The sequence below is a fragment of the Cryptomeria japonica genome, chromosome 5 (assembly GCF_030272615.1).
Source record: "Cryptomeria japonica chromosome 5, Sugi_1.0, whole genome shotgun sequence".
In the NCBI taxonomy this organism is placed as follows: domain Eukaryota; kingdom Viridiplantae; phylum Streptophyta; class Pinopsida; order Cupressales; family Cupressaceae; genus Cryptomeria; species Cryptomeria japonica.
Genome location: NC_081409.1, coordinates 531441538 through 531466400, shown reverse-complemented (window position 1 = coordinate 531466400; position 24863 = coordinate 531441538). Strand labels below are relative to the sequence as shown.

The following is a 24863-nucleotide window of genomic DNA, read 5'->3' as shown; positions in this document are numbered from 1 at the left end:
CTAACAATGGAGGACAATTCAAGAATAAAGATCTGGACGAGCTTTGTGAGAAATTCAGAATTAAACAAAACTGGTCATCTGTATATTACCCTCGAGGTAATGGACAAGCTGAGGCATCTAACAAAAACCTGTTGACTATCTTACACAGAACAGTAAACAAATTTGGGAAGGATTGGCATCTGCATCTCAATCTTGCATTATGGGCTTACAGAACAAGTATCAAAACACCTACTGGGGATACACCTTTCTCTTTGGTGTATGGGTTTGAAGCAGTATTACCTATTGAAGTAGAAATACCATCTCTAAGAGTTTCTTTGCAAGGTCTTGTTACTGATGAAGACTATAGGATATCTAGATTGCAAGAACTTGAATTGTTGGATGAACGTCGGCAAGTGGCGTTTGATCATCTCAGAGTGTATCAAAAGAGAATGTCCAAAGGATATAACAAGAAGGTTTGACAATAAGAATTTCAGGTTGGTGACCTAGTTCTGAGAGAAAATCCTAAAAATCAACAGTTTCGAGACAACAAAGGGAAGTTTGAACCCAATTGGCTGGGTCCCTACATTGTTACTGCAGTATTTGGCTCTGGTGCCTATCAGCTCTCAACATCGGAAGGAGAACAACTCCATGAAATGATTAACACCATCCATTTGAAGAAATTCTTCACTTAGCATTCTCTGCTCCAGCAACCTATACAACTGAAGAAGTCTTGAAAAAATCATAAAAATCATAAAAAGTCCTAAAAAAAAAAAAGAAAAAAAAAGAAAAAAAAATGCCTTGGTGAAAACCTGGTAAACAGGCACCTTGGTAAAAAAAAAAAAAAGAATCTCTGTCAAGTAGGTGAAAACCTGGCAAACAAGCGCCTCTTGTACTCAACGCTCCATCTATCAACGCAACGTTGGCATTTCCCGCTTTCATGCATCTTTATTATCGCTTGTACATATATTTCAGTCACATTTGTGACATTCTGGTTCGTTAGAACCCCCATGGCTTGAAACTGATTAATGTCCTAGTCTTAGGGTAATTGACTGAGCAATTTATGTGTCCTAAGCAATATCAACCAAGTCATCTTTCTGTCAGTAAAACCTGGTCATCCACTCTAAGTCAGTCACCTGTCTCCTAACTACCAAAGAGTTTTATCATTGAGTACACAAGAAAAACAACATAACGAAAATCAATCACTAAACAGTTTGAGCTATGCATGAAATTTTTTCTTTGTATGCTGTCTTTTATATTGGTTTTCGATTATTATCCCTCTGCGTAACTCGAGGAAGTCTATCTTGACTAAGAGAAGCAAGGATTGGGAGCATAATATTTTCTTTTTTTCTGCTTGTAGGAATGATTCCAATGATTTGGAAACATCTAATAAGCTGGGTGTCTATGAGAAGAGCCTTCACATTAAGGTGAAATCGCCACACATACTTCGACTCTGCTTATTTGTATGCTACAGGGAGGTTTCCATCATTTCTTTGTCTGTTTTGAGGGAATTTCTTTATCATGCAATCTGGGTCCCTGCGTAATCTGTTCAAGGATATGAACGAAAAAAGGGTCATTGCGAACAAGATAATTAATATTGCACATGAAAAGAAAGGAACTCTAATCTACCTGCTATGTTTGTTATGCTTAGTGATGAAACTTAAGCATTTTAAATCCAGTGACTAGGTTTAGGTTGCATCTCATTTTGTATTTCATTATGTATTTTGTGAATTTAGAGTGATTTCGGTATGGTAATAATCTCTTTATCTTTTGAATGAGAGTTGGATGCATCATCATTTCTTAACTAAGTGGTCTCTTTTTCATCATTTCTCTGATTGAGTACTTGTGTATTGAGATGTTAGTTGCATACAGAAGCATCTTATATAGATTCATACATTTTATTATCACTCATTCGCATTCATCTTATTGCATAGAAAAAAGAAAATATAAAAATTTGCATTACTCATTACTCATTTTCATCATTTATTTGCATATGAAAAGAAACAAAAATAAGCATTCATATTCATTTGTATTTACATACATCCATACTGAAAAATAAATAAAATGCATACATATAGAATAAAGCATATAGAAGACATCTCATAATCGATTGACACAAGTACTATGAAGTCCAATCAGATCTCGTATATATATAATCATCAATGTCTCGGGGTACAAATAATGTCAACTGACATGTACAAACTCCCATCGCAGCAAGAATCGTAAGGGCTACAAAAAATGGGTGTGTCTACAAAAAATCTCAGAGCTACAAAAAGAATATCTGGCTCTTGGTCTCTCCCTCATCGCCTGGTGGAGGAGGTGGAGCCTACTGGCCTGGATCCTGACAAGGTGCCCGAGTTCCCTCAGATCGAGCCATATACTAAGAATAAGGTACAACCTGCCACACTATTGAAACTTCTACGTTGTAAGCCGCAACCTAATAGGCTTCCCGACTCGTCTGATGAAGTACCTCCCACCGCAAAGTGTCTGTCTCTTCCCTCCTCTCTGCTCTCATCTCTGAGACCTAATGATCTCTCTCTGCTCTAAGCTCTGCTAGTTGTCGGTCTCGCTCCTCCAGCTGTGTCTGTGCCACTGTCAGCTGTGACTATAAACTCGCTAGGCGTGCTCTCATCGATCGTGCTGTGTCGGCCCCCTCATCTCTCGCAAGATCACCACCTCCATCTCCACCTCTGGCTCCACCCTGCTCTTCCCGTCTCTGCCTGACTTGTCTTAGAGCTACTCGCTCCTCCTCACCTCCACCCTCAGGTACCCTAGCTCCACTCAGTCTAACACCAACAGCCCCTAGGGATCCACCCTCTCCTCTCTGATGCTGCCTACCACCAGCTGGCACCTTGCTACTGCTAGCACCAGGATCGCCACCTGCTCGCCTCAGAGCCCCGACTCTTTGTCCCTGTCCCTGCACGGGGGCATCATCCTCAACCTCCTCTATGTGAGGTGCTTGCTCCGCTGGATCTGTAAATCTCAAGAATGGATGTTGCTAAAACCAATCCTTGTACTGGGGAAATACCCCCGCATCTGCAACATCATCCATATAGTCCCATCCGAGTCGATGTAACCCAATCAGCTCTTGCATGCCTAAGGCGTATGATAGCCTAGGCCCCCATCCCCGCCTCTCCTCATCTGCATAACGTGCATATGCAGTAAACTCCTGCGAGATCCCCTGAGGTCTACCCTACTGCCTCATCACTTGAGTAAAAACAAATTGCCTGACAACTGTCTGTGATCTACCTATGAGAGGCCATGTAATGAAGAGGTCTCTGCGTACAACTCTCTAATCATCCCAAGGCTCCAAACCCCTATACGGTCTCCATATCACGGTTATCAAGTCGTCCAACTGTCGTATCCAATAATCTATCTAGCCCAGATGGGGCTGAGTAACATAACCTGAATATCTATAAATAATGGGCTGACTAGGATCCCTGCCCTCATCGACAATCGACCTGCAAACTGGGAGATGCTCCCAAGCCCATACCTGTAAAATCAAAACTCCTGCAGCCATACTCTTCCCCTCCCGGTAGACGATCTCATGCATCTCACGATACATGTGTGCCATAATACACTAACCCCATCCTAATCTTTGGGGGTTCTCAATAAGTTTGTCTAACATCCTGCCCCATCCACACAAAAACCCCTACTGTCCCCTGTTTGGCATCAGAAAGCAGCCAATAAAACCTGCCAAGACGCAAGCTAGTGGAAAGTCCTCACTGTACGTGGTCATCATCACGTCCCAACTAATAGAACGTGTGAGAATATCAGGATCCTTGAAAACTTGTCTAATAGCTAGTAACCCAGGAAGATGCGCTGCATCATAATCAACCTTCCCTCCAGCAAAAGGGATACGGAGAATCCTATATACATCCTTAGGAGTGATTGTCATCTCCCCAACTGGCAAATGGAACGTGTTATTCTCTGAATGAAACCTCTCAACAAATGTCATGAGCATACCGCGATTCACACAGATATCAGGCAACTGTAAAACGTGAGTCAATCCGCACAAATCAATATGTGCCCGGTCAATATCAGATAACTTCTAAACTAATGTCATGGTCGGTGGATATACACATCAAAATAACACATGGGGCAATCGAACCTGCAAAAAAATCAAACAACAGACCATCAGGAAACATTTCAAATTAGCCTATAAGAGAAGCAAAACATCACGCAAATCCAACTACATCAATTGCAAAATCAAAATTTCAAGTTTACACCTTTAAAAATGCTCACTGTTTTTCAAACGACATAACATAGAGTAAGCAGAAACTCGTGCGAGTCAGGAATAGGCTTAATACGACAAAAGACTCTGATACAACAAAATATTAGCTATAGGACGACAAAATGGGCTATTTTGAAGGTTCTTGTACGACATAAGGGTAGGCATAGTATGACAAAACTAGTGGACTTAAACGATAAAACAAACTTAATCAGTTTGTCGTACGGGACATGATCCTGTCTCGCACGACAAAACGAAAACGTCCGACTTCAACGTGCCAAAAATTAAAAAATTCAACAAAAAAATTCAAAATTGAAATGATTAACAGGCTTAAGATCGATCACTTACCGCTGGCTCATAGTTCCGAGGTTGATTATGTCATCTTTGGCGCTCGAATCGATGCTTCTGGATGGGAACCACCATTTTCTTCGCAGAAGGCTTTTTGAATTTTCAAACTCGGGAGGGTTAAAATGATTTGAAAATGACACTTTTACCCCATATATATAGTCAAAACCCTAATTTTTCAACTTGCTCCGATGGACATGAAAATTTTACCCTTAGCTAATTTGCCCGTTCTGATTCCATTTCCAGGATCAAAATCAAAATACAAGATCATTTTCCTAGTCAATTTCACAATTTGGACCACTTAGCGTTTTTCATCAAATGCTCATTCTCGCTTCAATTTGCGCTCATCAATCAACGCTGAATCTCAATTCAATTCTACATATCAGCTTTGTGCTCAATTTCTCATCAATCAACGTTGAATTTTCAAAAATTCCTCTGAATCAATTTATGCTCAAATAATTATCATCAATAAACAATTGCCTAATCATCATGTACCCTCGCTATCTTTTGATTTCGCTCCCGAAGGGGCATACTCATGACCTCATGACCTCACATCTTCAAAGTCGAGAAAATTTTCAAATCTTCATCAAAGTCGAGCAAAAATTCTTTTTCAACTAAAGAAAATCAAATTCTTATTGCTAAGGGGCATCTCAGCTTCATCGCTTCACATCAAGTTGAGATCTCTCGATCATCCGAATCGAATCAATTGCTAGGGGCATATCAGTTTCATCGCTTCAAATCAAGTTGATATTGTTTTCATCTAAATTAGTCTCTTAACTTTAATCAGTTTCATCACTTTTCATCAAGTTGATTATTCGTTTAAACTCAATCAAGGGTTTAAAGAGTATCTTTGATCACACACTCAATCTAAGCAGGTGTTCAGTTTCATCGCATCAAATCAAGCTAGACAGTTTATCTTCACTCATCGTATCTTGATCCATCAAGTTCAAGATCGATTTTATCTTCGCTCGCTGTGTCTAGTTCAATCAAGTTCTAGATCAGTAAGATCCACTTCTTGATCAATCAAGTTCAAGTTTGGTATCTTTGCTCTCTATCGTTCCTAGTTCAATCAAGTTCGGGATCGGTATCGCTTTAATCAACTTTGTTCAGCTTCATCGCTTCAAATCAAGCTAAACACCTTGCTCTTCATCTGGTTCGTGATCAATCAAGTTCAGAATTGGCATGTCCTAGACATCAACTATTCTTTGAACCAACGCGCTGCTCGCACATTAATTCAAAGAGGGGTAAATGCAATACCCTAAATTTAGTCATCTAAACCATGGGCCCTTAATCTCGACAATATCACCAAGGTCCCAATCAAAGACAATTAAATCAATCTTGAGCACATTAATTAATTCTTCAATCATCAAATGTCACATGGCAAGTGAATTATTCTATATTAATTAAATATTTATTTAATTAATTGAATCATTCCAAGAATATCATTTTGATCAATTGTCCTGTTTAATTTATTAAATATCCTAGCATATTTAATTAATTAATAAATTTGTCATTTAATCATGCAAAAAAGGAATTAATTTATTACAAAAGAGGAATTAATCACAAAGCAAGAGTTAAATTGAAAATAAAATAAAAGAATTAAATTAAGAGAGAAATCAAACTTGAGATACTATTTCTTTTTCTAAATTGAGAACTTGAAATCAGAAAAACAATTAATTGAATTATTAATCATTCTCTAAAATTGGAACTCAATACTTTTGAAAAAAAGAAGTTCAGTTGCATTGAAAATACTCTTTTCTTGAATAAATCAAAGAATTACCTATTTTTATCACAAAGTGCATGTAATTAATTAATTCTTATTTCTAATACAACTCGAACTTCTTATCTGAATGCATTTCAATTAAACTATAACTGGAATCTATTTGAAGGTTAACTGAACCTGATTTCTCAATTATTTCAATTAATTCTAAATTGTGTTTTTTCTTGATCTCTCTTGTGAATTTCTATAAATTCAACCTTCAGCTCTCATTCAAACCACCCTAGAGATACTTGAGAAACACCTTGGAGATTATTATTATGTTGATTTTGCTCTGGAGTCATTGAATATATTGTGCTTGCTTTTTGAGATTATTTGCATCTTAGTTTAGCTTTTTGCATATTTAGTTTATTCATTATTTCTTGAATCCATATTGCTTGAGTCATTATTGCTTGAATCTTGCATCCATTTAGCTTAATCTCATGCTCATATAGATTAAATCCTTCGTCTTGGTGTAGTCTAGTCACTGGTATTGCTTATAAAAATCTAAGAGCAATTTTATACTCGCATATTTTAGAAGGCAATTAGTCAATTTGTTATGGTTTTCATATTCATGTTTATATCTGTCTAACCATACATGTAATGACTTAATTGAAGTGTTGTGCCTGCAACTATCAAACTTATTTCACTTTTTCACACACACACACACATCAACACTTAGGGTTGATTACTTAAACGATTGAAAGACCCTAAGTTGTGATTAAAACCACCTACAATCGAGAAACACAAGTCATTGACTGATTATAGCATGAGTTAAGGGAAATAAGAAAGTTAGGGTTTTAGGATGTTTAAAAGACAACACATAACCCTAAACCTAAGGATTTCACACTAGTCCCAACAAGTTTGATGACTCAGGTCCCACTAGATATAAATCAACGACTAGCACATCAGTGTGGCTCTAACATATTTGGAGCTCATGATGCAGTGATGACTGTTGATTTAGGCTTTAAACTTAGATGTCGAGACTTGGAAATATCAATACATGGGACTAACTAGTGGCTAGGCCAAAGGGGTCAATTTCGAACGGGGCAAAAGACATGAATTCATGACATGTCTTAAAAGGAGGTGATCACCTCAAATAGGTCAACATAGAATCATAACACAAATTCAAAATAACGCTAAGGGTTTAGGGTTTAAGGCATGCAACCACAACCTTAGCATTTTAGCAAGGTTTAACAATTAGAGGGCAATGAAAATTCATAGGTGCTTCCATAGGACTAACTCGCATTTAACCCCAACAAGGACCATCAACAAAATACTTATATATAGGCTAATATCCCGTGGAGGTCAAAGATTTTTATTATGTAGTTGAGGATTAACTCACATCATCTTCGATGTGAAATAGGAAGATTGAAAAAGACAAAAGATAATTGAGAGAGATGGTTTGTATCTCGTGCAAATAAATTTGCGAAGAGAGGGTTTGTATCTTGCGTCAAAATGGAAACTGAAAAATACTTTATTTTAGACTCAAAGCATACCATAATAGTAGAGTCAACTACAAAAGTAGTTTAACAACTACTTCTTTTCAATATTCGTTCAACAAAAATTAGGTGAAGAGAGTGAAATAACTCATTATTAAATTAAATTGCAAAAAGTCATACTTCACAATGCAAAAATAATAGAGTATGTTGTTCCATAAATTATCTTTGACTTCATGCACTTAATAAATCTTTTATTCTATTTTATTCTAATAGAATTGTGTAAAAACAAATATTGATAAATAAAAAAAGAAAATAAATGTAATGTCTATCACACCAGAATGTATTTTTGACTGTATTTATTAATTAATTAAATCATATTACAATATATTTTTAATTTTTAATTAATTATTAATAAATATGAATAAAAGTACATTCTTGAGTAGACTGACTACTCCGTCCACGAGCTTTTTCCCAATATTTTGGAAACCATGAACGGGCGCCCAATGAGCATACACAGCAGTACTGGTCCACATGCATACATTAATTGAGCCAGTCATTCAATGGAATCTCACGAGTTTATTAGAGGAGCTGCAGTGGTACCAATGGAGAAATACTCAATTCGTTTCTTCCCAACAAGGAAATTCTGTTTCTCTATTCTGTCTATCTTTACTATGATATATATTCCTTTGCTTTTTGGAAAACCTGTCTACAAATGAACAGATGGCTACAGCGAGCTGCCCGCCAAGTGGACTCAATGAAAAATATTATGTTGGTAATAATGGAGAGTGTATGAGACAGAGTAGCTTTTTTCAAGGCCAAACAGTGCTTAATCAGGGCGTCGGGTACGCTGTAATACTGGGGTTTGGTGCCTTCTTTGCTATTTTCACTTCATTCCTGGTATGCATAATTTGGAAGCCGGATATACTGTTTTTATTCCTTGCGTAAAGCTTTTTCCTTTTACTGCTATATGTATATACAACTTTAGAAGAGACGACTTTTAACATCCTTTAGTCCAGAATTGTCTGGAGAACGTATCAGATTATGTTTACTTCTTTATGATAACTGCAATTTAGTAATATTCAGTTTTTAGGCACTTTTACAAGTCTATCTATACCAACGAGCATACACAAACCCAGAAAAAAGATTAAAGAGGCAGAATCCATATATCGTAGAAGTAGGCGTGTCTATAGAAAGCTATAAAATATGTAGCTGTGGATATGGGCCATTGCCCAAAAGTTGAAACAAAGGTCATCCTCCAGGTATCAACTTTCTTTTTATGCATTCACACGGACACCTATAGACTTGTTTCAGTCGAGACATCTATGTAGGGAATTTGTCCAATATTTTGGTATTTATGTGGGCAGTAGTTTATGTTGATCAAGCTGTGCTCTAGTGGTAAGTTGAAGGGTTGATCACTTTGCCTACCCGAGTAGGTATGTTTCCCATGGCAATACATCATTGATCACCGCGTCTTTCCAAGTGGGCATGTTTTCAATGGAAATGGAGCAATTAAAGTCTAATTTGTAAAATGGAGTTTAGTAACCTCTACACACGATGACTTTTGCATTTGGACGTATGAAACTCCAGTCTCATATGGTATTTAACATCGAGTATGCGTAATAAAAGGAATTTGGTAAAATGAATAGGACATACGAAATCCTCAATAGTTTCTGTTAAAATCTTGTTTATCAGGTACATCTCACAATTAGCAGAAGCTACGGACATCCCAAATAAGATAGAAAAATACAAGAAACAAAGGCAGCATTTTTTGAACTTCAGATACATGCTACCTCAACTTGTTTTGGTGGAAAGAAGCATCTACTAATTAAATACAACTAAAGGCAAAAGCTCTTACCTTGAACTCAGGTCCATAGTCTTATTATTAAAGCTGGTAAGTGCCAACTGAAGCCCTAACTGGTAAAGATGTTGCAAGGTGTGTGCCCATGGTCTCCTTGTGTTGTGCAATGCAATGCTTGGGTTTGCGAAATGACTTAACTGCCTCCTGTGGATTTTTTAAATCTTGCGGTTGTATCGGGTATTAATAGGTCGAACTTTTGGTGCAACGGCAACTGTGTTTTTAACAAGTGGTATCAGAGCCCAGGTCATGGGTTCAAACCCCTCGCTTGCACTGGGGGGATTGTTACAAGGTGTGCACCCTTGGTCTCCTTATGTTGTGCAGCGCAGTGCTCGGGTTTGCGACATGGCTTAACCGCCTCCCGTGGATTCTTTAAATCTCGCGGTTGTATCGGGCATTAACGGGTCGATCTTTTGGTTTCTAACAAATGAATTATAGACAAATTGATTAACACAAACCTTAAAAGTTTGAGAAAATTCATGCAACCTTTGAAGATAATAGGCTGCTATTAACAACTTATACTCAACAATAAACATCAGCAAGTTCCTTGCAAAGTTAAGGTTGAGTCTTGGAATATGTTGAACCAACCAAAAAAAGAAGTGATTTGCCACTGCTCTGCTTGCTCTCGTTTCTTATAATGGGATGCATGGCCGTGATTCTTCTCACCTCAAACCACACTGATCTATTGAAATTTGGCTAACTGGCTCTTCTACTTCTGCAACTGCTCCTTAACTATGGACAAAGATCCACTTATTTCGTTTTACATCCTTATGAAATTGTATGGTTGATGTTGAAGCTTTATTGTGCTATGCAACAAAGGCACTTATAATTTGCTATTTTGAGAGAGCAAAAGGTATATGGTATAAATATTTACTCAATTTCTGCACTGAAAGTAAGCTCACTAAATACATAATTTCGTTGTGAATACAAAGTGGGCTTTTAAGCCTTATTTTGCTATGCAACAAAGTCTAAATTAATTTGCGAAACCGAGAAAGTAAAAGGTGTATGGTATAAGAAATTACTCAATTCCACCACTTGAATAAACTTTTAAAATCTTTGTGAATACAAAATGTATGAAGATTTTTGATATAGTGTTCTTAATTTTGAAATTAGGTGTGGTTAGAACGGCGCTATGTTGGATCTCGACATACATCTGAATGGTTTAACACAGCTGGTAGAAATGTCCAAACAGGGCTCATAGCCAGTGTAATTGTATCCCAGGTAATTATGGAGTATTTATTCCAGTTTCTTGATTCTGTGGTGATTGTGTCCACTTCCATTCTTTTGTCTAACCTTGGGACCAAAATTGGTGCAGTGGACATGGGCTGCAACTATTTTACAGAGTTCAAATGTTGCTTGGGAATATGGCGTCAGTGGGCCTTTTTGGTATGCAAGTGGTGCTACAATTCAGGTATTGTAATCAATCTTGCATCAGATTCTATAATGTACAAAAGAAAAAATTCCTTTGCTTTACACTGTAAAGTTAGAATTCAAAGTTCATAAAAAATAAATTGCACCACTATCAATAAGTATAAGGCTGTTAATATACTGCTTTAAGAATCATTTTCTTGTGTGATTTCACTAAAATAACTCTGAATGAATTCAAAAATAGGTTCTCTTGTTTGGAATCATTGCTATTGAAATCAAAAGAAAGGCTCCATATGCACACACTGTTTGCGAGATTGTACGTGCTAGGTATGTGAGCCATTATTAAGTTATTTGAGAACACCCTAGATAGTTCACATGCTATATAGACATATTCCAACATTAGTTGTCATCTAATTATAAACAGACATATGTAACTTGGACTGTATATGCTTATCTAACCAAAGCTTGCACTGGTAATTTACAGATGGGGCTCTGCTACACACATGGTCTTCCTTGCATTTTGTTTTTTGACAAACATCATTGTGACAGCCATGCTACTGCTGGGCGGTTCTGCTGTTGTAAATGCTTTGACTGGTGTAAATATATATGTTGCTAGCTTTCTGATTCCACTTGGTGTCATTGTTTACACACTTGCAGGAGGACTGAAAGCTACTTTCTTAGCTAGCTATATACATTCAGTTATTGGTATGCATTCCAGCTAGATTGATTATATGTATTTTGGCCATTGTTGTACATGTCTCACTTTAGTCTTTTTTTTTAATTAACCTTTCGATCTCTAAGCAATTATCCTTACTAAAAGAAATTTATTGCTCACTACTCAGTAAAATTCTAGGTGGATGCCATCTGACCTTACTTGTCTTGCTTCAGTTCTCTCCTATAACATAAAGTGAAGTATCTTTCCCCTAATAAAGGGTTCAGGCAGAATGCCAAATTATGCTTGGAGGTAGAATAGCAAATTTGCCTCCAAGCATAATTTGGCATTTCTTCTTAGTAATACTACATATAAATAGGCCCTTTCTTCAACATCAAAAATTTGATGGATTGCAATAAAACTTATCATTACAGTCAATAAATATGAATTCAATAACCTTTATAATATAGCATACTTTAAAAGTTTGAAATCAGATTCAAATGATTAAAATATGGATCTATGACAAAAAATTAATATGACTCAGTTTTACATGTCATAGCAAGTACCAATTCAAATACTTAGCAGTGAACTGTAATATATACCTCATTTTTTTTTTTTTGAAAATAACTTCCAACTGAAAGTAACATGCAATGCAATTTCCTTTTCACTTTCTCATCACCTAGTTCTTGAGATGGGCTAGGTGAGAGCATACGGCGTTCAAAATTATACAATAAAACTGAAATGTTACTACTGAAAGGAAATGCACTAGGCGGCAAGCCAGCCAATACCACTTATCAGTGGAGTGCTTATGCAATACTGGATGTAAGCAAACAGCCACTTCTTTAGCAAGGTGCGATCACAAACATACACTAATTCAGTGGGCAAATAAAGGGCACTTCCACTTATGTAGTGCAAAAGCAAAAGGGCACCTCCACTTATTCAGTCGGAAAACAAAATACAAATGAACCACTTATTCAGTGGGGTGAGTAACAACCAAACCATCCATTATTTTAGTGGAAATCAATACAAAGCTACCACGTATTCAGTGGGGTGAGTACAATAATCAAAGAGCTTATGCCAAACGCATTGATGTTATTGCCATCCTGTGTTTATAATGATTCATTAACTGTAATAAACTATTGCAATATTTCATTAGACATAGATATTTAAATGTAAAATCAAACTCAACAAGAAAAGAATGGCAAGATGCTTCGTATGAATGAAGTGCAATACAGGTGCACATTTGATAACATCCTTTTTGCTGCTGTTTATCTGTCCAATCAGATTGGGATACTTTTTGGTAATGCACAAAAAGCACAAATGGAAACATAAAAACATCTCCAAATTGCCAATATTTGAAAGTACATCATCAAACTCCTCAAATCTCTTCAAACTATCACTGAAAATGATCCCATATCAGATTGATGTGCAATATCAAAAGAGTGCAAGTCTGAAATGTTGAACCAAAAACTAGTATGCCAGGTACAGAGGGTTATACGATCTCCTAAAGGTCATGAAGACTTCATAAGTCCAGCCCCAAATTGATGGGAATATCCTCTAAGGGCCCGGATGCCATCATACAATTAGAAAATTCTCCAATAAGAGCAGTGCTTCTACCTAGAAGTTCTCATGCATTCCTTGTAGGCACAAGACAACATATGGTACGGTCTCACCAATAATAATTCTGCTCTTTTAATATTGTACGGCTTGCAAGTTTAGACTTGTACAGATAGTATGAAGACATAGTTTCAGTCTCAAATCCCTAAAAACAATCAGTTCCAAAAGGGGCAGCCTGGCATGGGTGAAATGTATGACCAAGATAGGGAATTTTTTGAATCTCATTAAACACTACAAATCTTCTGATAAAAACACCAGATAAACAAAATCAAAATCTGCAATTTCAAAAAACATCAAAATCCCTTATGTCTGCAACCCAAAAATTGAAGCTTCATTTTGTAGCACAATGGTGATTCTTGCATGAGATCACACGAACTAGCTAGGGGGTTTTCATCTCCAAAAATAGTAATCTCAAGAGTGATTTTGTCCTCAAAAGATTGGAAGAACTCAGGTTCTCTCCACAACCAAAGCCAATAACATTTTCTAGTCTACTCTTTTAAATGACTCCTTAATCTCTTTTTATAACTTCTCTAGAGAAAAATAACAATAATTTAAAAATAATAATTTCATTATCCTCCAAATTGACCTTTTTGAAAAATAATAGTATACATCATGTGCAAAGGGCCCCTTTCCCTAAGCGTCCAAATTGAAACACAACTTAACACTTTTTTAACGAGCTATTACACCAAGTTGTCTTTTTTTAATATTTTAACATTGAACAACTTAAGTGAATAATTAAAAACTTACTCAATGATTTACCCGAGTTGCAGAAAGTACTAGAGTGATGTAACTATGCAATTCTGATCATGCCAAAGTGATCTTGAAGTCTTCGGATGATGATTTGAAGTAATCGGGTGACTTACTAAAAATAGCCTCCTCCTTCAAGAAGTTTGGAGAGCTTCCAAGAAGTCGGAAATCAATTTTGAAAGCGACACGAGGCTCACCAAGACCAACTAAGCTCGTTACCAATAATAATATCTTTGCAAGACACAATCTGAGCACTCCAAGAATTTTGGAGTTCTCCAAACTCAACAAGAAACTTACAAGAAAACTCGAGAATTCAGCTAATTGCTTGCAAGTCAAGTTTGTTTAAAAGGAGGACATAGTCCTTCCTCCCCGGAGTTGCTTGCCTTCAAGAAATTGCAAAACACATAACTATTCATTCCTGAATAATCAATGTGGCTCTAGGATCCTGTTGTGACCTTTTCCACACATCGCCCCATTGCAAATGGGGACCCTCTCTTTTCTTGCTTTCTAGGGTTTTTGTTAGTGCCTGTGGCCTTCCGCTTCAGTTTTGCCTAGCCTTGCTCAGTTTTGAACGGTTCAAGTCCTAGAGATTGAAAGTTAGTTTTTGCAAGCCAAGTGATAACAGAGTCCGGATACCGTCAAAGTGCCCAGAAAGGCCAAAGGATGAAGATCGCAATTGATTTGGACGAATTTGAACAACTTTCTATTTTTAGAAAGTTTTTTTTTTTTGCTTTTCCCTATTTTTTAGGAAGTTTCGTTTTTGGCATTTTTAGCCCAATCCTCGGTATGGCTATTTTTAGAAAGTTTTCCCTATTTTTTAGGGATGCCTGCTTTTTGCTTTTTCGGAGTGGGGACCTAGGGTTTGCACTGATACCACTGACCTGCTTCGATCGTGATCAAGAATTTCCAAGTTTTGACCTAAAAAGCTAGGTTCCTACATTTTAGGGGTCATGATGATTTAGATGGTTTGCCTGAGCATGGATTTCAAATTTCAAGTTAATCTGGTTAAAATTGATAAAATTGTGAAATTTTGAAATTTTCCAAATATTTTTTCAAGTCTGGCTAATGAGTGATGTTGAGTGTTATGGCAGGTGATGAAAACTCCGCCCAAGCTATGAGGGAGATAGAAGAAAAGTCCGCCATGCTTGAGAAGTGAAGAAAGTCCACCATGTTGGAGGGAGCGCAAAAGTCCGCCATGCTGGTGGAGATGTCTCATAAAAGTCCACCTTGGAGGTAGACTAAAACTCCGCCATGCTTGAAGAGGGAGCACAAAAGTCCGCCCTCCAAACAAGTGGCCAACCTTTCAAACTCCGCCCTCCTTGATGTCTCATGAAAGTCCGCCATGCATGAGGCCTTCCAAAACTCCGCCCTATGCTTGAAGAGATCTTCCAAAAAGTCCGCCCTCCTTGGTGTCTTTCCAAAGTCTGCTATGCTTGAGGAGGTAGACTAAAACTCTGCCTTGGTTGAGGTGTCTCCAAAGTCCGCCTTGGTAGTCATGCCTTCAAACTCCGCCCTATGGTGGAGATGTCATAAAAGTCCGCCATGCTTGAAGTGGCCAACCTTCCAAAGTCCGCCTTGAAGAGGTCATCCAAAAGTCCGCCCTCCATGAAGTTGTAGAGTGGTCTCAAAAGTCCGCCCTGGGAGTGGTTTCCAATGTCCGCCATGGCGACCTTCCAAAAGTTCGCCCTCCTTGGTGTCCTTCCAAAACTCCGCCCTATGGAGATGCTTAAAATATCCGCCCTAGGAGGAAGACATAGGAAATGAACATGAGAAAGTCTGCCATAAAGTGGGGATGCTTCAAAAGTCCGCCCTATGGATGAAATGAAAGAAGTTTAAGGCAAACAAAACTCTAACATGATGATAGAGGCACCTCCAAACTCCGCCCAAGCATCAAGTTGGAAGATGAAAACTCCGCCCAAGCATCAAGTTGAAGTCCCAAAACTCCGCCCTACTCTTGGAAGTCAAACAAAGTCAACAGCAAGTTCAAAATGCGAGTGATGTCATCAAATCTTCCTAGAATTCGAACTGCTAACTAATTTAGAAAGTTGAAAAAAGAGATATTCGAAGATCAATGAGCTGGGAAATCAAAATGGAAACTCGAGTTTGAACCATTAATCAAAATTAGAAAGAGGATATTTGCAGATTGAGACAATCTTTAGACTAAGTTCCAAATTAGAAACCTTTGGGAAGATGCCAATCTATAGGCCTAGTTCGAATATGAAGTGGGAAAACAGTTTAGAAACTTGCACAAGAGTAAGATTTTCGAACTCAAAGAGATGACAGCACAACTCGAAATCTAATTGGAAACTTTCTCAAGGTTGAAGTCGAATTTAGAAACATGAATTGGATGGTATTTGCGTGTTTCTAATTGTGAAAACCAACTTCATTACAAATACATTCTTTATTTCTTCATTCTCACACCAAGACGTTCGAACTTTCTGAGCAAGCTAAGGAAAATACTGAGAAGTATTTCGCAGATTGAAGGTCATTTGGAAGAAAATCTTGGTTGTGCAAGGATATCTCTTGCAGGTTGGGTGAGCTTCTTGACGAATTCTGATTTTATAGCTTCATTGTTATCAAGTATCCGCAGATTTTTGGAGTGGAATTAGCTGGTAGAAGGCAGATTTGTCACTTTTTCTGAGTTTTCTTAAGATTCCTTCTATCTTCTAGCCTTATTCTCATTTATTCGAAGGTGAAGTTAGTTTTTAAATGCAGATTTTTTGCATTTTCTGAGTTTTCCAGATTCGTTGGAAGTAATTTTTGTGGACTTATTCAAAGTTTTAGTGAGAAAAATCATTTTGTTGACTAAATGGAACGAGAATTTTGAAGTTATAGAACTTGGCCTTTTTGGATTGCAATCATAAATGTCCTTAGGTTGAAGAGTTTACACGTGAAAATCCATTTTTGTGGCTAAGTATGAAAGTAAAGTAAAAAAAATAAAAATCTCCAAGCACTTAGCCATTCGCAGCCTCGATTTTCTTTAATCCAAGATCTGATTTCTAACTTAAGCTTCATGTTTATTTGCAGATTTTAGGCACGATGAAGTTCCAAGTAGACAAGGATGCTCCTCCTGAGTCGAGAATGACCTTGAAATGGAAGAATGTTAGCGACATTAACCTCGGGCATATCAATCTGAGGGAGTTCAAGAAGCGGATGTTCAGTTTAGATAACCTCGTGCCTACAATAACCGCGTGAAAAATGATGAAAAGTGGCATCGTGTATGCTGCCGGTTTTCTCCCTACCATGTAGTGCATTGAGTTGGTAGCTGAGTGCGCTAGGCACTACAACCCTATCAGTAGGGATATTGTCGCACCAGATGGAAGAGTGTTGGCAAACATCAACGATGAGGCCGTCAGGGAAGCCTTCGGAATTCCAGAATATCATAATGTTGTGTACGTAACTGTTGATGTGTTTTTCATGCACGTGTGAACACAGAATAATATACCTAAAGGTACCTTATCCTTTCTTGAGCAAAGTTTCCCGACTGCTGAAGATCTCGCCGAAGGATCAGTCGAGGCAACTCCAAGGTTCTTGTATGTAGGTTCTCTACTCGTGGATAAGCTCTTTGTGGTATGATGTGATTTTGCTGGAATCACAAGGGGACTTACACTTGATGACTAAACGTCCGATTTGCTTTGAATATTGCTGGAACACAGGATTTCACTAGCCTAGATTTTTTTAAAAAAAAAGAAAAAAGGATGAGGGCAAGGGAAGGATCTAATTCTGACACTTAGAATGTAGGAGCAATGATTGATCTTTGATGAAATTCTAACTAAGTCTTGTTTTGACATCCCAGGACCATCTCCACAAGATTAGTGCGATCTTCGGAGGAAAACTTTATGATGTTCAGATCATCGCTACAGGCATAGACACCATCAGGCTGATGCATATCAGTGAAGAAGCGACAATTGAAGTTAAGCTTAAGCTGAATGATTCCAGTTGACTACACAAGGCAAGTCTGCAATCAACAAACTGCTAGTAGTATGGATATACAAATTTCACCATCAATCAAACACATTTCTTCCACTCATCTAATAACATGAAATCAAATTTGAGAAGTATAGAGACCATGCAAATTGTTGAATCGACCCATAGATTTCACCATTTCTTCAATGAAGTTTTACAAGCCTTTTACAACAACATCTTGGCAACAATCTTTGCCTTCTCTTTCTATTCTACTCTAATTGCTATACTATTAATTGACTTATTCACTATTTCTAACTATTCACCTTCTAACTCCTGACTAACTATTAGCCTTTACAAATGAGGAGCCAGGGCTTATATAGTGCCCTCAATACAATTCGATGGCTCAGATCAACTTGAGATCAATGGCCGAGATTTTACAATGAAAACCCTAATTAGGGTTTGTTACAACAACTCAATTCTAGCCAATGAAATAATTGCATTATTTGGACACATGTCTTCTCTGGAATATTCGACCAATGGATAATCGGGGTAGGTACATCGAAGTTAGTGCCATCTTTGATGAGTCAGGTACATTGAATCTGGATACGCTGAGGTGGACCAATCCGACTGGAGGAGTGATGACTGGGATGCCACCTTGTTTGACACTTGTAACTTGGTGGATATTCAATTTGATGTTGCTGAGAAGCTAGCTTTAATTAACTCTTCTGAAACTGTTTGCTTCTTCAACGAACCCTTGCTTTAACTTCCTTTGTCTTCGATGTGCAGGATGGATGGTGTACCTTTCCTTCAAATGCTGGACTGGAAGAGGTCGTCCCTGATGATGTTGGACCGGAGAAGGCCGTCCTTGATGATGCTGGGCTGGAGAAGGTCGTCCTTGTTGATGCCGGACTGGAGAAGGTTGTCCTTGTCTTGCCTTGGTCACCTTTTAACTGCAAGACAAACAAAAAGATGATTAAGGACACATAACAAATTCATTTCAACATAGCATTTTATACCTTAAATCATCAACAAGAAGACATCAAAATTAAGTTAGTTCAAGACTCTTTCCAGGGACAGGCCCTATAAGAATTTTGCCCTGGACCCTCTGGAAGGGTCAGGAGCGAAATTTGCATTCCTGGCCAATTTAGACCTCTTTTCAACATTACCTCACAACCAGCACTTTGCCTGGCCCAAACAAGGTGAAGAATAGGCTTCCCTAAGGATTTCGCCCTGGACCCTTTGGAAGGGTCAGGAGCGATTTTCTTGATTAGGCCTCAATTACCCCATTTTTTCACTCCAAAATCCTCCGGAAGGTGAGCATATGCTTGTTTTAGTCCAACAAAGTCTAGGGATCCATCCTTTTAGCTTCTCACATGGGCAAATTAGGTGATAATGAGAATTTCGCTCTGGACCCTTTGGAAGGGTCAGGAGCGAAATTCCTTCTTTAGGCTTTATTTTACACTTCCTTTACTTCAATTCACCCTACAAGGCAAGAATACCTCACTGCAGCCTCAACCATGCCATAGGTATCAACATTTTAGCTTCACTCAAGGGAAAAATGGTTGATTTGGAGAATTTCGCCCTAGACCCTTTGGAAGGGTCAGGAGCGAATTTCTCTCTTTGCTTGTTTTCCTTCACTTCAACTCATCTTGCAAGGCTTAAACAACCTCTCTCCAGTCTTTTCATGCCTTAGGAATCAAAATCTTGTCTTGACACAAAGAGGAAATAGTGACTTTGATGAATTTCACTCTGGACCCTTTGGAAGGGTCAGGAGCGATTTTCCTCCTCTGGCCTAAAATCATCATTTTTGGAGACAACCATCAACTTAGGGGCAATCTCAAGGGCATCTTTTACCTTGGTCTAGGCATAGCTTAGCATAAATTTGAAAGGAATAGGTAGATTTTAGGATTTTCGCTCTAGACCCTCAACTTCAAATCACCTCCAAGACTTAGAACACCTTGCCTCACTCCTCTCCAGGGTATAAAAACCAAAAACTTGACTTGATTTGCAAGGAAAAAAGGGTGATCCTAGGAATTTCGCTTTGGACCCTTTGGAAGGGTCAGGAGCGAAATTCTCATTTGGCTTCAAATTTTGCATTCTTGGCGACCAAAATCTACTCTAAGGCAATCCAAATGACTTCTTGCACCCTTGTCCAAGTTTAACTTTGCTCAAATTTTGGAAGAAAAGATGGTTTTTAGGATTTTCGCTCTGGACCCTTTGGAAGGGTCAGGAGCGAAAATCACTTTTAGGCTCAGGAGCGAAAATCACTTTTAGGCTCAGGAGCGAAAATCACTTTTAGGCTCAATTCCTTCATCTTTCATGGTTTCTAGCAACTTAAAGTCACTCTTAGGGGCAACTTCTCCTTGATTTTACCTTATCCCACACTTGATCTAGCAAAAAATTGATAGCAAAGAGAAGTTTTGAGAGAATTCGCTCTGGACCTTTTGGAAGGGTCAGGAGCGAAATTCTCATTCTTGACCAAAAATCATCATTTTTTCAACTTGAAACTTCTTTGCAAGGTAGAATTTCATCTTTCATTGCCCTAGGAACAAGGTTTCATGTCCAAGAAAGGTCAAAAAGTAGGCTTATAAGGAATTTCGCTCTGGACCCTTTGGGAGGGTCAGGAGCGAAATTTCCTTTCCTGGCTAAAATCCTTCATTTTCATAACTTCCAAGCATCCCCAAGGATTCCAACATGTCAATTCTCTCCTTCAACATGCCTTGGTCATCAAGATTTGGCCAAACAAGGAAAGAAATGCCTCTTACAGATATTTTCGCTCTGGACCCTTTGGAAGGGTTAGGAGCGAAAATCTTGACTTGGGCTAGATTCTTCATTTTTTCAATTCAAAACATCTTCAAGAGGCAAAGACAAGCTATCTCCCTTCCATTCAATTCATAAAAGACCAAGAACTTGACCTTCTTCAATGCAAAAATAAGAGTTTTTAGGAATTTCGCTCTGGACCCTTTGGAAGGGTCAGGAGCGAAATTTCCTTTTTGGTCCAAAATCCTTCATTTTTCAATGCTTTCAAACATTTCAAAGGCAACAAGGATGTCCAACTTTCCTTCCAAGATACCCTGCAAATCAAAATTTAGTCAAACTTAGGAGGAAATGAGCTTTAAGAAGATTTTCACTCTAGACCCTTTGGAAGGGTCAGGAGCGAAAATCTCAGTCCAGGCTAGATTGCTCACTTTTCAAACTTCAAACCACCTCATAAGGCAAAATTAGATCATTTTCCACATTAGGAACAAGGTTTCTAGTCCATTCAAGGCAACAAATAAGGTTTATGATGAATTTCGCTCTGGACCCTTTGGAAGGGTCAGGAGCGAAATTCTCCTTTAGGCCAAAATCTTGTTCTTCAAAATCAATCAACTCCATCTCTAGGCAAAAACATATCAATTCATCCTCAAACATGCCTTAGAAACCAACACTTAGCCAAAATTTGAAAGGAAATGAGAGCTACAAAGATTTTCGCTCTGGACCCTTTGGAAGGGTCAGGAGCGAAATCCCTATTCTTGGCTAAGATCCTGACTTCATTTTCACATTTCTTCATTCAAACAAGTGTTTTTACCTTCATTCAAGCCTGGGAATGCGTTAGTTCTAGGTTTTGGTCAAAGTAGAATGTCTTATGGAGAATTTCGCTCTGGACCCTTTGGAAGGGTCAGGAGCGAAATTCGCTTTGGACCCTTTGGAAGGGTCAGGAGCAAAATTTGACATTTTGGTCTCTCCGTCAGGATCATTTTATGGAATATAACATTTAAGTTTCTTATACTTTAAGTTATATTCCATATATACTTTCAGGATGTTTGAGAGTGGTTTCGGACCTCCAGGAATTACATTGCAAAATCTAGTTTTTGGAGGATTCTTTAGTTTTCCAGACTTAGTCAAATTTCAGGATCAGGACATTCCAGACTTAGCCAAATTTTAGGATCAGGGCATTCCAGACTTAGCCAAATTTCAGGGCATTTGAAGATCAGGATGACATTCCAGACTTCATCACTCACCAACTTGACCTAGCTCAGAGCTTCAAGAATGATACTCACTCACCAAGCAAGACACAATTAGCAACAAGATCAAAACCAGGCCCTAAGGAAGACTCTCAAAGAAACCCTAACCTAGAGAACCTGCTAGCTCCCTTGGCTCAAGCAAAGCCTACCATCCTATTGATCCCTTGACGACACTCAAAATGCAAAGGCTAACAGACAAACCCTAAACACCTAGAAAGCAAACCCCAGAAAGCAAAAAAAAAGTAGGGGTCCCCATTTGCAATGGGGCGATGTGTGAATATGTCACAACAGTAACCAAGGATGAAACTGATTGCATGTATTGGGATCATTTGGAGGAGTATGACGCCATTGTCAATCACTCCTAGCTGGACAAGCCAAGGAAAGGTGCCTCCAAACTACAGAGGAAGAGCTTGGTGAGGGCGTACTTCAAAGAAGATATTGGAGATATGATTGTCCTGCTGAACAGGATAATGAGGAATCCTCAAGGTGCTCCATTTGAGCCTTGGATGTATTATTTTGTAAATGAAATAATGAACGGAGTTAAGATGATAGACTGGGCTCGAATGATAAGTGATAACAGCCAGCTGAAGAATCTGGAAGCAAATAGGACCTTCTTCATGAGCTCGTACTTGTTCTATTCCCTGGCTAGAACCTACAGATACAGAGGCCTCACTTGCAGAGGGGAAGTGGGAAACAAAGAAAACCAGTTTCCCGTCTATGATTGTTATCCCTAGCTTCACATGGAAGAAAAGTTCCATTTCGAGAGGGTGAATGACACATTTCTAATGCACATCACACGGACACTGCAAGGTGGACTACATCAGAGACTCTCTCAAGAGTCTATGGACTTCATAAGTAGATTCGGATATTGGTATATTCAATACCCAAAGTTCACTTACATCAAAATTCAGGGGTTTTCCGGATCTCCTTATAAGCTCCCAGCTTACCCTACCAACCGAGTCGTGCTACTAGAGGTTGTGAGGCAATTGGAGGGATATATGACAGTTCAAAGAGATAAGCAGAAGAAGGTAGGAACCTCCTCTCTCACGATTGGAAATGGACTAGACACATGCTCGTCATCACAAGCCGCTGCCACTGCTGAGAAAGAGCTGGCTTGGTACCCTTTTTACCAGTACAAAGCAAGAAAGAATTTTGATCCATTCCATAGGATGAAAAGGGTTGAAGGGATGGCATTTGAGCACAAAGCTGATTTGGAAGATTATTGGGCTAATGCAGCCGATAGTTTCGAAATTAGGAGAGATTTTGGTCAAGGATTCCCTTGAGCATGGTAAGAGCAACGAAAGTATTTAGAGTTGTTGATCAAGTAGAAGACAGCCTTGAGCTTCAGCAGCCAGGCTTTGAGAAGATGAGGAATGAGCCATTAGCCTTGATCGATTGGTCAGAGGGAGAGAAGTCAGATCTGGCAGACCTCATGAGGTCGGTGGTCGAATACTCTAAGTGGTGGACATCTGAGAGGATGAAACAATTGAAGTCTAAAGGTGTGGCCCTGACATATGTTTTAATGGGAGTAGATGACTCTCTGTCCTCCAACCCTTGTATCTTTGCAGGCAATGCTCGGAATCCAGAGAGTGTTGGGTCCCGGAAAAGGAAGGAATTAGTTGGAAGCTCTGGAAAGGCCAGAGGAAAGAAAATTGTTGGGGAAAGACGTGAGTCCAACGAAGGTCATTCCATTCTGAGTGCCGCATTTGCTGTGCCTGATCAAAATGCAGTTGAAGAGCAAGAGATGGACACATATATGGTAAATAATGAAGTGAGAGTGCCTTCTCCTTCAATTGAGGAAATAATGAAAGAAGCTGTCCAAAGTCTGGACAGGGAACACGTTTCAAATGCAACCACAGAAGTTGAAGAGCCCGAGCCCCCAATAGTTTTCCTCGATGGTATAGTTACTGGACCAGGAAGGACAGATGATGGGTTTGATCAAAATATTGTGGAGCAGTCAACCATTCCTGATTGGCTGAGGGAAAGGATAAGGGCTAAGGTCCCTAAGGAAACCCATTCTGAAGAGAATACAACAGCATTTCTGGAAAAGGTGAATGAACCAGTCATAGTCAAGCCACCTAAGCCAGCCGGAAAATTCTCTTTGATTCAGAGGGATAGTGCAGGGTTTCGGACAGTTCAGATAGCTGTGCCAAAGGAAGGAAAAACTCGGGACAATATTGCCCTGGAGGATTATAAGATTACCACTATAGAGCTGGGTAAGCCTACTCAAGACCAAGAAGTCCAGTACTTTGACGACTCTTGCAACGCCCTCAAGGTGAGTCTAGCCCAAGAGAAGGAGAAAAGGAAGAAGGTTGAGGAAGAAAACCAATAGTGGAGGAAATATGTTCTCCATCTCACCAGGCCACTCAACAATGAGATACCGGGTCACCCCTCCGCAGCCTCTTCAGCAAGAGTCAATGAAGGATTACGAGGACATGAAGGGCACATTCACACAGGCCAAGGAATGGATGTCAGATGCTTTGACACGTGCTGGCATACTTGTAGAAAATTTAGTATTAGCACATGAGTCAGCCTCTTCATTAGTCAGTCGAATTCAGGACCTAGTTGCAAATCGAGAAGATGTTGAAGAAATTCAAGATGAAATACTTCCGCAATTGAAGGTTATCCGAGGTCTGTCAAAACGAAGTTTGATGGATGCAGGTGTCATATAGGCTGGGGATAGATATGACTTTAACACCTGGTATTATGCTTTGTTCACCAGGATTGAAGTCCTAAAGAAATCCGAGACTAAGTGCTTTGAGACAAAGGAAAGTGTCAGGGAAATTTTGAGTAAGGTGTTTCGTGTAGCATCAAAGATCTGGAAGAAAGAGAGTATACGAGAAAAACACTTGCAGGTAGAGAACCTGAGAGCCAGAATTCAGTCGAGCTTTTTCAAAGACTCGGGGATGATTGATAAGGGCGATCTTTCAAGGATTGCAAGTTTTCTTTTTATTGACGAGAACT

General features: G+C 38.8%; 1 protein-coding gene across 2 annotated transcripts in view; it reads left to right on the top strand.

Moving 5' to 3' along the window:
• The first annotated feature begins 8213 nt into the window (after positions 1-8213).
• The window catches only part of LOC131069161 (urea-proton symporter DUR3), a 31950-nt gene continuing 15300 nt past the window's right edge, over positions 8214-24863 (top strand). Inside the window, exons 1-5 of one of the 2 annotated variants that reach the window (XM_058004515.2) lie at positions 8214-8647; positions 10719-10826; positions 10921-11016; positions 11218-11300; positions 11458-11678. In XM_058004515.2, coding sequence (XP_057860498.2) covers positions 8471-8647; positions 10719-10826; positions 10921-11016; positions 11218-11300; positions 11458-11678 — 685 coding nt within the window. In that variant the 5' untranslated portion in view covers positions 8214-8470. Of the gene's footprint in view, positions 8648-8783; positions 9010-10718; positions 10827-10920; positions 11017-11217; positions 11301-11457; positions 11679-24863 lie in introns of those variants that run through there. The other variant, XM_059221508.1, reaches the window with a different exon arrangement.